The following is a 12,122-nucleotide window of genomic DNA, read 5'->3' as shown; positions in this document are numbered from 1 at the left end:
AAAATGGAATCACATTTAGATTATAAAATATTATTATTAAATGTTCTTTTCATCCTAAAGTTTCCTTTCTTTGTTTGTCTTCTCTTTTTTGACCAACCCTTAGCCACATATCATTTTCAATTGAATTCAACTAAAGCTCATTCAAACATAAAATTAATCCAAAGAAATAATTAACTTCCCAATTCAATTTAATGAAATGATTTTTCTGTAAGGGGATGAACAAAAGACGCCACTTTTTTAACGATCTTTTTATTTTTTCAATTTGTTTAACGCCGAAATGAGGTTTGAAAAGGTTTTACTTGCTGCTACACTTTAAAGTGCAACAAACAATTTTAAAACAGTTATAAAAATTGTATAAATTCATCTTATTTTAAAATTACTAATTATTTAAATTCGTGCCTATGAATTTGTCAAACAAAAACGCAACAAATTCATGTGTAAGTTTTCAGTGACACTTCAACTAATTAATATATTTTAACTAAACATTAATTGCAAAACTTGGACAATAGTGGAGTTTGCTTAATCAAGTGGCTGGGTGCACCCAATCGAGGGTACATTTGGTCTATCTGTTTGAGTACAATCTCTTATTAAATAATCAGATAGAGTACTTATATTAGGTAAACTTACTAATTATTTGACAATATATCCTAACCAATTTGGTACAATATTCTAATCTCGACTGTGTGTGCGCATTCACAACAATGGTAGCAATCGTCTTTGCACTATCTATTAAACAATAAAGTTTCCTTGGTATGTTAGATTGCATATATATGAAGACATTGATTACGATATGAACATGTCACATGTCAGTTAAATAGCGACAGAAGTACTAAGCAATCACAATATTCATAAAAGAACTCGATGGTTCTCCAGTGCTAATTGGTTCTAAAACTTCACTAACTTATTATAAATAGTAGCAAGTGTCGGTTCGTTTGGGAACCTCAATTTAAAGAAGCATATCGCGTGGATTTGAATTAGTAAACACTAATGAGTATTGATGTCCTCTCTGAAAGAAGAAGAAGAAAAAAGGGAAAAATCGACCTCTTACGGCGCTTGCTGCATTTGAGGCACCTGCATGAAGAGGTACTGCATAATAGCAGAGATATAGCTACCATTCCAGAAATAATTATTCACAAATTTAAAATTTCTGCTTCTAAATTTACCTCAAATGATTTTCCTGATCTCTCGAAATCAAGCATACTGAGAGCAACTTCACAGCTCTGTCCGACAATAGGCTCTGGATCCTTAGCAAATTCCTCAAGCAGTGTGATACATTCATCATCTGCAAAATGCAGATGATGCAGGAAACAAGCATAGGGCCAAATAAAACGGAAAAAATTATATTGCAGAGAAGTAAAACATGTACAGTTAAAATCAGTTTGTGTTTTGTATCAATGTACATCCATGAAAATCTCAGAAGCAACAGCATGGTGACAGGTACACACCTTGTACAAATTCAAGATACAAGTAACCATTGAGGACTGGCGGGGCGTGTAATTCAAGTAAAACATGCACAGGTAAAGAATATCATGCAAGAAACAAGATGATAGATTTTATATTTTGAAGAATTTATAGAAAAGACATTTTATTTTAGTATTTAGGGGGAAAACTCGCGTAAAAATAATGAGTATATATTTAAAGCAGAGCCCAAAACTCTAGCAAACCATCAACAGGTCATCTAAGATGGGTCTTCTAAACAGTTTCTATATGTGCTCATGCATCTCTTTCAAGACACTGTATATTTTACGTCCACTGTGAATAATTCATAACACGAGAGCTATCACATTCTTAGAAAGAAATGTAATATACAAATCACAGAATTTGTCAGGAGATGGGTCGTCAATTATAAATTCATTATCACGTTAGCACTTAGCAAAGAATCTATACTTTTGACAGCTCTTTATTACTTACAACTAAAATGATATAAATCCCACATCCCTATTAAATGTCTTTATCAATTTGATGCAATTTTTCACTGATGATAATTAATTCAATCAAGAACATAAAAACTCAGAGACTTGTATCCCATATAATATAGAACTATGGCATATTACAAACACCCCCACACCCCCCCCCCCCCCCCAAAAAAAAAAAAGAAAAAAAAAAAGTTATTTTCCCCCGGCCTCTTCATTATGCTCGCAGAAACACATTCAACAGTTATTTTCACTTTTATGCAATTGCCATGATCAACTTTTAACTCTGATGGATATCGCATGGTCCTTGAACGGCACCAGGGTCAACAAACCTCAAGCAGGAAAAATCAAGCAAAAAATGTGTTTACAGTTCTATTAATGTCATATACTGCTGCTGCATTAATAGTTGCTCATCTACTTTTCTTCACATGTATAATACGTACAGTTATTATACTTTCTTATCATAATCAAACTAACTTTAAACACCATTATGGGTAATAATAGCCAGAAGAATATGTCAAAAATATAAGCAGAGGCCAAACCTGCAATTGAACCAAGAGCTTCAGCAGCTTCATGTCTAACCATTGCATGTTCACTACCATCCCTAAGAATCTGGGATAGAGCATCTGAAGCTTTTTTGTTCTGCAACTGGCCCAATACATAGGCAACCTGGAGACCGAATCAATAAAAAATTATAGATCAATATTACATAATCAGTTCTTCAAGTAATAACCAGAGTACGCTGCTCAAAATTATGAAAAAAAAATTATTGGTCTGGATCATCTAACTATTTTACTACTTTCCCCGTGTGTGTTTTTGCTTTCGTATGTAGGGTCAGCTCCTTATTTGATATGTGCGCTTTTGCTTTCGTACGTAGGGTCAGCTCCTTATTTGGTATTAAAGGTAATCAACTCAACAAAAACCGCTCACTAATTCATTATCCTTTCTCTCCAATTTTCATATCTTTGGAGATACAAGGGAATCAACTCGTATAAATTCAGGGGTAATTTATACCTCAGCAAACACTAGATTTTCTGGTTTGATGTGACAAATTCAACTCATTCTTATGGACAACTTCTCTTATGCTTATTCAAACAAATTCTTATAGCTATGCCCAGAACCAAGTAGATTATCATTCTTCATGCAATCATCAAAATAAGTGGAAGGAATTTTTCATTATATGCATGTTCCCAGATCATTACCACCGTGGCAGTTCTCTAAGCCCCTGTTTGACAACCATTATTCCTAAAAAACAATGTTTTAAATAGTGATTTTTAAGAGAATGTGTAGTTAAAAAGTAGGGAAAAGTTTTGGATTTACGTGTGAAATATATTATTGTGTGAATGTGTGGTTGAAAACAATTATGTAGAAAAAAGAGTGAAAATAATGGCTGTCCAACAGGAGCTAAGTGTATCCTATACAGTTGACATCACAACACCTTGGGCAGGAAAGACTAATGATCTTCAATGAAGTACATCCTCCCAAAAAATTGCTTTCTTCAAGCTACCCTTAACATTATACTGAAGCAGGTAGATATCAATTTCTCACCAAGAAGTGGGACGATAAGCAGGTGCATATCCAATAAAAAAATGCAGTGGTACTTAAGAGTAAGTTACACTTATGCCAGAATAGATTAAGTGCCTCGGCCCTCAAAGTTAATTTAGGGCCTCTTTGATGTAGATTTTTTGAAAATAATTTTTGTGAAAAGTATTTTTTTGGAGAGAGTGTGGTTACATGTGTAAAATTATTTATTGGCAAATGTATGATTGGAGGTGAGTTTTGAAGAATCTGTACCAAAATATATAAGATGCCCCATTTTCTATATTTCACCGAGACAAGGCCTACAATATAACAGAAAACTAAATACATAAAACCATATGTCCCCAAAGATAAGCAGAAAAAGGAAAACAGACCTCATGCCGTAGAAGAGCACTATTTGCACCTAGGGACTCAATAATGGCAGAGATAGCTTCCTCTCCTCCAAGGTTTCGAAGAGCAAAAAGTGCAGCATACCGTTCATACATGCTATTGCTTTCATTCAATAGAACTCCTCTGAACATATATATATATATATATATATATATATATATATATATATATATATATAAAAAAACACACCAATAAAAAAAAATAAATAGATGGGCATGTTATCAATCTAAATTTAGAATTGCACACCTCAATTCCTGTGCAGAAGAACAAGAAGCAGGTGTGGCTGGGTCGACTGACAAGAAAGGTGATGATTTTGAGGGCGATGTGTTCTTCAGCTCCTTAATTCGACTCAAAGCAAGTTCACATGTTTCCCGCACTTCTTGAGCTGGATCTGAAGCCAAACTATACTTCAAAAGGCCAACAACACTTTCTAAACCAATTGCGCCAAGAGCTTCTGCAGCCTATGAATATGCGAGTGCACACAAATAGACGAAATGCTTTAAGCTATCAACAAGGTGATGGCGAAATACAATTCATCCAAATTCAAAAGAATTATACCTCGTGGCGAACAATGGGATGCAATGAAAGATCATTTAGAACAGCTTTCAAAGCAGGGATAGCATCAGCATCTTGCATCTGACCCAATGCAAATGCAGCTTCATGTGCTAGCAGGTTTGACGCGTCCCTTGTTGCTGAAACGGGAGAAGTCCCATATATACTAACATCAGTGTGATAAATATTTATCAAAAGAACACTGTACTGAAAGTAGCAATGGAAATCCTGCCAACAAGTTACGAGTGAAAGATAATGAAGCTATGCCATCAGCACATAAAGTATGACAGTCGATACAACCTCCCATGGCCTGGTTCAAAAGCTCCGAAATCAATTCAGATGTTCTGCTCAAATAAGCAGAACTATGATGGTGTCGGCTTACAGATTATCAAACTCTTGCACTAAGATAAATCTAGTTGTTTTATTGACAGTATCATTTTGCAAGGACAAATAAAAATTAGTAAAGTTCAGCCGAAGTGATTTTTCTAGAATAAAAAAGGAGAACAAAATGAGTGCCTCAGCCAATTTTCAACAATATATTTTCTGTGTCAATTTCATAATGAGCCTCCAAGACAACCACAGATACATATGAAGCTCTTTACTCCAAACAATACTTTTTGGTAGTAGTTTCTGACCAACTTCTAGAATGGAAGTCCATTCATGGACGGACCTTCTTGTCTGGGAATTTACTGAAAGTTTCATGTCATATTAGATGTTGATGAACCTTTTCTCATAGAGTCAAAAAGAAAAAAAGAACTAGGGGGAAGGAGAGAGATGATAATCTACAATCATATAGCAGATTTACCAGTACAACTTCAAATAAAATACAATATATGATTTTACTAACTCAAGTCAAAATAGAAATTTTAACAATACACTGACTTCTGCTAATCAACGTAAATAAAACTAACTATAGTTCACTGCAGCTATATGCAAAACTTGCCTGGCAAGAGTAAAGGAAAGGGATAATAAAACTAAAGCAGAGAGTGCACAAAATGTTCGAGTTTTTCCATGCTAGTATCTTCCTACAGGAAATCAAACTAATTCAATTCAAGGTGAAATTTACATTTATCCCAAATTAACATAACATATATAGACAAAACAAATGTCGATGTAAAAATAACTAATAAAATATAAACACACGCATAAATATGGTACCTTGGACAAGGGCATTGCGAGGAGCAGGCCCACGGAGGTTGCGAAGAGAGAAGAGGGCTCTGAATCGCTCCGAAATCGGTTGGTTTTGATCCAAAAGTTGGTCACAAAGGAATTTCTCGGTGTCGTCTGAAACTTGGAACGAATATCCGGTATCAGAGCAATCCATTAGGAGCTGAAATGTAGTCGGAACCGGAAATCGATTGCCAAAGCCCTAGCTCCCTACAACTTTTTGAGCTTATATCCGTATTCTGGTATATGGCCGTTGACGTAACTTTGACGAGAATTGTTCTCCACTCTCCAAGTTTTCTTGGGTTGCTTAAGAATATAAAATACTGGAGGTCACCCAACTTGGAGCAAAGTTTCATTCTAGTCCCTCCACTTTTATTTTTTAAACTAATCGATATTATCATCAATACCTTTGGAGGAGCCGAGTGGAATGATTGCACTCAACGGATAAAAGTTATCTTCAAAATAACATGATGATACAGTCTAAGAACTCATATCAACAAAAAGGTTTGGCACCTCAATGTTGACTATTCGTCACCTAGAACTATAATATGTTTCAAGGGTTGAATTGTTCGTTCATTAAATTAGTACTTGATCACAAAATTTTAGCAAGTTTTCTATGTGAACAATAAAGATGCTAATGAACTTCCACAATTGTCTCATTGAACAACAATCATATTTTTACTTGTCAAAGTCATACTTATAAAAATGCTCAAGTTCGCATTATTGTCCAACATTGATGTTGGGAGGGGTTGAAGAGTGGATTGTTTAAGAATAGGGTTGGGCATGATCCAATTCGATTCGATTCTAACGAAAATTAAATGGGTCCAAATTTTTCGGGTATTTAATAATTGATACCGTCGAGTCCAAATTTAATTATGGAATCGTTCGAATTCGGTTCGATTCAGTTCCCGGTTTCTGTATTATAATTAAATTTTTTAATATTTACAAAGTTACATTAATTCAACTAGTGATATGTTCAATCGTAATTCTTACAAAATAATATAGTTCAATCTTATGTGTCTTTTGTATATTTCTTTGCTGAGTTTTTCATAGATTTGATTGCTAAAATCACAAGAAAAGGAAGATGGTGAGTTCACAATAATTAAGAGAGAGAAATGACAGAAATGACACTACGATAAAGTAACAGATTTGGATAAAACTTAGGTCAATTTAATTAAGTTGGCTTTGAACTGAAAATTAGAAATAGGAAAATCATATTTTTGAGTTTGAGCTAAATTAACTAGTTAGTAAATTTATTTAGAAAAAATAAAATTATTTGACTTATTTAAAATGAATTAATTAAAAAATCAGGGAGATTCGGATCTTATCCAGTTCTTTAGTTCTTGATCTAGAATTGAGAATCGAATCGAACTCATCGATTCTTGATTTAAATACTCATTCGGATATTTAACTTAAGAAGAATTGTTCAATTCGATTTGGTTCAGTCAGTTTGATTCGGGAGTTTTGTCATACCCTATTGAAGAAGGATGACCCATTTTTTCTTTCTATGCATTACTTTTTTCCTTTTTCTTTCCTCCTTTCATTTTAATTATTAATACTATGGGAGTTTTATCCATTTTCTCCTCAAAACAGTACTCTATACTCCTGTTTGAAACCCATATTCGAAGGAAATGCGTTTTGGAATAATAATTTTTGATAGTATGCGTGGTTAAAAAAGAGGAATATTTTTTTAGCTTACGCGTAAAATTATTTTACGGGAGAATATATGTTTGAAAATGATATTTGAAAAAAATAAATTTTGAGTAAAATGTGGACTGTATATTTTGCAAAATCAGTAAAGGTTGAGATTAAAATGTAAGGGGATGTGTTCGCATAAGGCGTTAAAATAAAGGACTAAATATTCAAAATTTCATAAAAATTTGTATACGTATATAGAGGGTGTCTTTGTCCCCCATTATTTAGGAAGAATGTATTATGGAATAGTGATTGATATTGAGTATGGTAAAAAAAAAAAAGAAAATATTTTTTGTTTACGTTATAATATTATTTTAACGAAGAATGTGATTTAAAATGTATATATTACAAAGAATGAGAGTTGAAAATTAATACAGTACAAAGAACAAGAGAAAAGGGCCCCTCGGGGCACATCCAAGTTGGCAAAGGAAGGACAGTGCGGGGCTCGCAACCCCAGCGTGGGGAGTTCGATTCCTCGTTGGAGCAGCTGAGTGTTGTAATAACTAGAGGAAGGGTTGAAGCAGTTTCGTGATGTAATAATCATGGAGGAGGCTCTCTTGGGGCCAGGAGTATAAAGTCTGTTCGAACCCTGGTCAACTTGGGCACATTCCGCGATTTACCTTCCTGAGCTGCTGAGGGGCCGGAAGTTCAGGGACGATAATATATAGTCTGGAGTAAGTTGGGATACCTCGTTAAAAAAAAAAAAAAAAAAAAAAAAAAAAAAAAAAAAAAAAAAAGAAAAAAAAAAAAAAAAAAAAAAAAAAAACGAGAGAAAAGGCAAAATATACATACGGACTCGTCTTTCAGTCCTGCACTTCTGCTTCTTCCCTCTGTCGGCACGCGTAACGCTCTCTCTCTATTTCATTAGATCTGAAAACTTTCTATTAGAGTTACAGCAACTCCCTTTATTCGTCCCTGAATAATCACTATCGAATGCTTAACTTTTTTATTGATTGTAAAGCCCCTAGAATTTGAAATTTTTAATTTATATTGGAGCAATTTGTTATTGATTATCGTGGATTCTAATTATTTTTGTATTTGTATATGCAGAATTACAACTAGTGAATCGCCGCGATATTTTCTATAATCCGAGAGCATTCTACGGATATCTGCAATATCCATGAATTCTAGGAGGTCTTTTTGCAATATTTTCTTTTTGTTTTTATTCTGCGCCAATTAGGCCATAACCTTTGACTCACTTTATTGTACAAGAACTAGAAGTTCCTATAATTTATGAATTGAGGTTGGAGAAATATTGCTAGTAATGTTGATTAATTATATTCGTCTGTAATTGATTGCTTCTATAAGCTGTATAAAGTATAACTGTAATTGATTGCTTCTATAAGCTGTAAAAAGTATAAGTGTGATTACAAAGAAAATCAATAATTATGACTATGGTTATAATGCTAAATCCCACAATAAGTAAATAGAAATGAAATAAAGAAAAGAAAAGGTTAGAACCCCAGATTTTGGTTTGTAGGTCATTAGACGCCTAAAATGTCTGCTATGCTGTTGAGATGTGGTCATGCCAAATGTAGCTTTTTTGAAAATCTATACTTGCTTTTGGCTGTAGATTAAATATCTTATCCTAATCTGATCCCATCATACCCCCAATCATAGAGTAATCTATAGTGACTCTTTTACTTACACTCCACCAAAGTAATTTAAAAAAGGACTACCATGAAGAATGAATTTTCACTTGTTTTCGAAATGGGGAAAAATTGACAAGAGTATGTTCCATCAGAATTTCGAAATCTAAAATTGAACCTTATGATATGACATATGGTGCCTCTAACATCGGCATCTTGATCTTAAGAAGGAAGAGTGCATAAACGGGTAGTCACCCAACATGCAAATGCCCCGGAGCATTGAACTTCAGTAATTGACTGAGGGTCAGAGTGCATAAGATTTTTTAGTAATTATTTTTAAAATTAATATTTGTTTTCTATCAGAATTTACTTTTATTCCATCAAATTCATTACTGTCTCTTAGTCTCTACCTGTCATACCACTCACAATGATCCTGAATTCGGGGACCATAATGCTAGGGCTGCTCTGTTTGATGGTATAGAGGAAAGTGGTATAAGGGCTTCATCTTTGTATTCCTCTCATGAAATTGATGGGCAAGAGAATGATAGGGCAGTTGATGGATTGCAAGATCGAGTTAATCTACTGAAAAGAGTAAGTTCGAATTTGCAGGAGTTTATAGTCGAATGTTGGCTATATTTGACTGGTTAGTACATTTTTTTTCCCGGATTAACAAGTATATAGTTTTTCATATGTCAGTTTTGTGTTTTGTTAGAGACTAATGACAGAGTTGAATGGGTTGCTGTAACTGGTGGTTTAGGAATCATGTTAGATCATATTAAGGATCACATTAAGTGTTTGATCATGAGGAAAGATTAAAGAACAAAAGAACAGTTGAATTGTTAAATTGATTGATGGAGAATGCCTATTAAAGACTCTTCCAAACGTTTGTAATTCCTTCGACTATAAGCAAATTTACTCAACTTGGATGAGTGTGAATGACAGCTTTATTGCAATATGTTGAAGTTTCATTTGTTTAATGGGCTTTATGTGTATCCTCTTATAACACCCCAATCGTGCATTTTTTTTATGGAGAATTTTTTTTTTCAAATTTATAACCCCGAAGAAATTGACAGAAGTCTAACATAATTCAAATTTTATATATACTTACGCTTTGATGACCAAAATTGTTAGTTTGCAACCTCCCTTGTTCAAGACATCTTGAAACAAGTTAAAACTGCTATTAATGAAAAAAGAGAATCCTTTATTTGCCCATCTCTTGTATGGACAATTTCCTATATGTGTCCTAACTATTCTTTGCATCAACAGCTGTCAGGTGATATACACAAGGAGGTTGAGACTCGTAACCGAATATTGGACCGAATGGTGTGATATTATTGAATATATCTCCCACAAACCAGATGTGTATAATCATCATCAATTATGGTTAAGTACTGCTCGATGACTTCCAACTTTTTGCCCTTAGGGCCATGACATGGATAGTTCAAGAGGAGTTTTATCCGGAACCATGGATAAATTTAAGATGGTATTTATGACCTTTATTCTGTTATGCTACTCTCTTTTACTTGAATATTTACTTTCCTATAATTTGACTTCTTACTTGCTTCGGGTGTTCGAAACCAAATCAAACCGCAGGATGTTTTCTCTCGTGGCATCTTTTGTGGTTATTTTCCTTGTCGTAAACTATCTTATTAGGTAAGAGATTACATAAATTGGCAAAGAACTTGAGGATGCTCAATGTCGTTACACGGCTGTGAGATGCCATAGCAATCTTGTTTTTGTAGAGATGTTTCGGAATGCAACATGCACTTGAATGTATGCGATGGACAGAAAGACATTTTAATATATCTTTTGGAAAACGTGTGATTGTTCAATTTTATGTTGGTTGATATGGCTTTACCTGTTCGAGCATAAAAAGAGTTATTTGCTTATCATATTTTTAAGTAAGCAAAACAAACAAGGAATACAGAAGTTTGATAAAATATTCGTTGCTACATTAACAGAATATCTGGATAAAAATCATCATTAGGGCAAAATGTGCTAATTATTGAAGGTTAAGGATAAAAACATGATGCAAAAAAATTCAAGATATAAATATAGAAATGATCAAAAATTAAGGATCATGTTCAAAAAAAGTATATTCCCTGTGTTGACTCTTTATGTCAAAATTTTTTATTTCTCATACTTATTTTTACTCACGTATTAAAACAATGAATATTTTGCACGTAAATTAAAGATTTTTCCTACTTTTTAATCATATATATTTTTTTTAAAAATCACTATTCAAAACATTATTTTTTTTTTCCAATTTCTCTTTATAATGACTATCAAAACAGGGGCGTATGATGGTTTACAAAAAATAGTGTAAATATAATAATTACTCAAAAGAGAATACATTACTTTTTCATTATGACTATGAAGAGTTGCACAAAGAATATAATATTATAATATGATAATTCAAAGAGTATAATGTTATTATATAATCAATTTGAACAAGTATAACTTGACCCGATTTAGACTAGTCTGTGACTCTGTGGGATGTCTTTAAATGAAAGTTCATGAATCAAGTCATCTTTTGTCATATGCACTGATATTTGTATGTGAAATTTGTTGATCGTCAGGCCAATACAGAAAATTAGGAAATTAAAAAAGATATGCACCACCGGGAATCGAACCCGGGTATGTACCGTGGCAGGGTACTATTCTACCACTAGACCACTGGTGCTTCACTATTGTCGTCTTTTGGTTATTAATTTAATATCCTGTTTATTCAGTTATGTATATCTTTCATACAACAGAATCAATAGATTGAGTAGAAGAACCAAGTCACATACTTTTATTCTTCATCCTAGAACACTTCTTCACAAGATCGTCTCTCAATATTTATCTTTTTGTACTATAATTAGGGTAATGATATCAAATAAAGATTACGTTCAAATTAATTTGATTTCTCTTTCACAATTTAACTTGTAAATAAAACGAGTCAACATAATTTTAGAGTACTTTCCAATCCAATATTGTTAGCGCCTATTTAAAAATTTTTGTACGTGGAAGTAGATAGTGTAATTGCTCATGATATAAATTAAGAATGTGAATATCTGGTCAACCTATTCGTATAGCATATGTAAATTTGACCTTGATGTGAAAGGGCGGGTGTTTTGACGTCTTTGCAACACTTCAAACTTTCAAATAAAGTGGTATGTCTAGATTCCGATGCTATGTGATAGATGCACGATTCATTAGTATGCTGTAAAATTCATATGCACTCCTGCACTGTTTTAAACATTGAGAGGGAAAAAGAACATGAAAGCCATTGATA

The 12,122-nt window shown here is 33.4% G+C and overlaps 1 protein-coding gene and 1 long non-coding RNA gene across 6 annotated transcripts; one reads left to right on the top strand and one right to left on the bottom strand.

Moving 5' to 3' along the window:
• Positions 1-751: 751 nt before the first annotated feature.
• Positions 752-5,853, bottom strand: LOC111411858 (deoxyhypusine hydroxylase-B). Of its 2 annotated transcripts, none has more exons than XM_023042491.1 (7): positions 5,553-5,853; positions 4,401-4,534; positions 4,089-4,303; positions 3,827-3,965; positions 2,456-2,582; positions 1,164-1,282; positions 752-1,071 (listed from the first exon to the last, which is right to left on the bottom strand). In XM_023042491.1, the coding sequence occupies exons 1-7, from the start codon at positions 5,716-5,718 to the stop codon at positions 1,045-1,047; spliced, it is 927 nt and encodes a 308-aa protein (XP_022898259.1). In that variant the 5' UTR covers positions 5,719-5,853; the 3' UTR covers positions 752-1,044. The 2 variants fall into 2 exon arrangements, with proteins under 2 accessions (XP_022898259.1, XP_022898258.1); XM_023042490.1 differs by having other exon boundaries at positions 754-1,086.
• Positions 5,854-8,063: 2,210 nt separating this feature from the next.
• On the top strand, positions 8,064-10,677 carry LOC111411857. 4 transcript variants are annotated; one of them, XR_002705920.1, is made up of 4 exons: positions 8,064-8,098; positions 8,307-8,390; positions 9,304-9,436; positions 10,112-10,677. It is a non-coding gene; the product is annotated as an uncharacterized LOC111411857 (long non-coding RNA). The 4 variants fall into 4 exon arrangements; XR_002705917.1 differs by having other exon boundaries at positions 8,307-9,436; XR_002705918.1 differs by having other exon boundaries at positions 8,307-9,488.
• The last annotated feature ends 1,445 nt before the right edge of the window (positions 10,678-12,122 follow it).

The sequence above is a fragment of the Olea europaea genome, chromosome 16 (genome assembly GCF_002742605.1).
Source record: "Olea europaea var. sylvestris chromosome 16, O_europaea_v1, whole genome shotgun sequence".
NCBI classification, from domain to species: Eukaryota; Viridiplantae; Streptophyta; class Magnoliopsida; order Lamiales; family Oleaceae; genus Olea; species Olea europaea.
Note: the sequence above shows the minus strand (reverse complement) of the source record. Positions and strands in the feature narration are given on the sequence as shown.

Excerpts from the sequence above, each read along its gene's own strand:
- LOC111411858 (XM_023042490.1), bottom strand. The coding sequence starts at position 5,718 with ATGGATTGCTCTGATACCGGATATTCGTTCCAAGTTTCAGACGACACC. Across the intron at positions 1,283-2,455 it reads AGCTCTTGGTTCAATTGCAG|ATGATGAATGTATCACACTG; the intron begins GTTTGGCCTCTG and ends TGCATTTTGCAG. Across the intron at positions 1,087-1,163 it reads GATCAGGAAAATCATTTGAG|TACCTCTTCATGCAGGTGCC; the intron begins GTAAATTTAGAA and ends GCTATTATGCAG.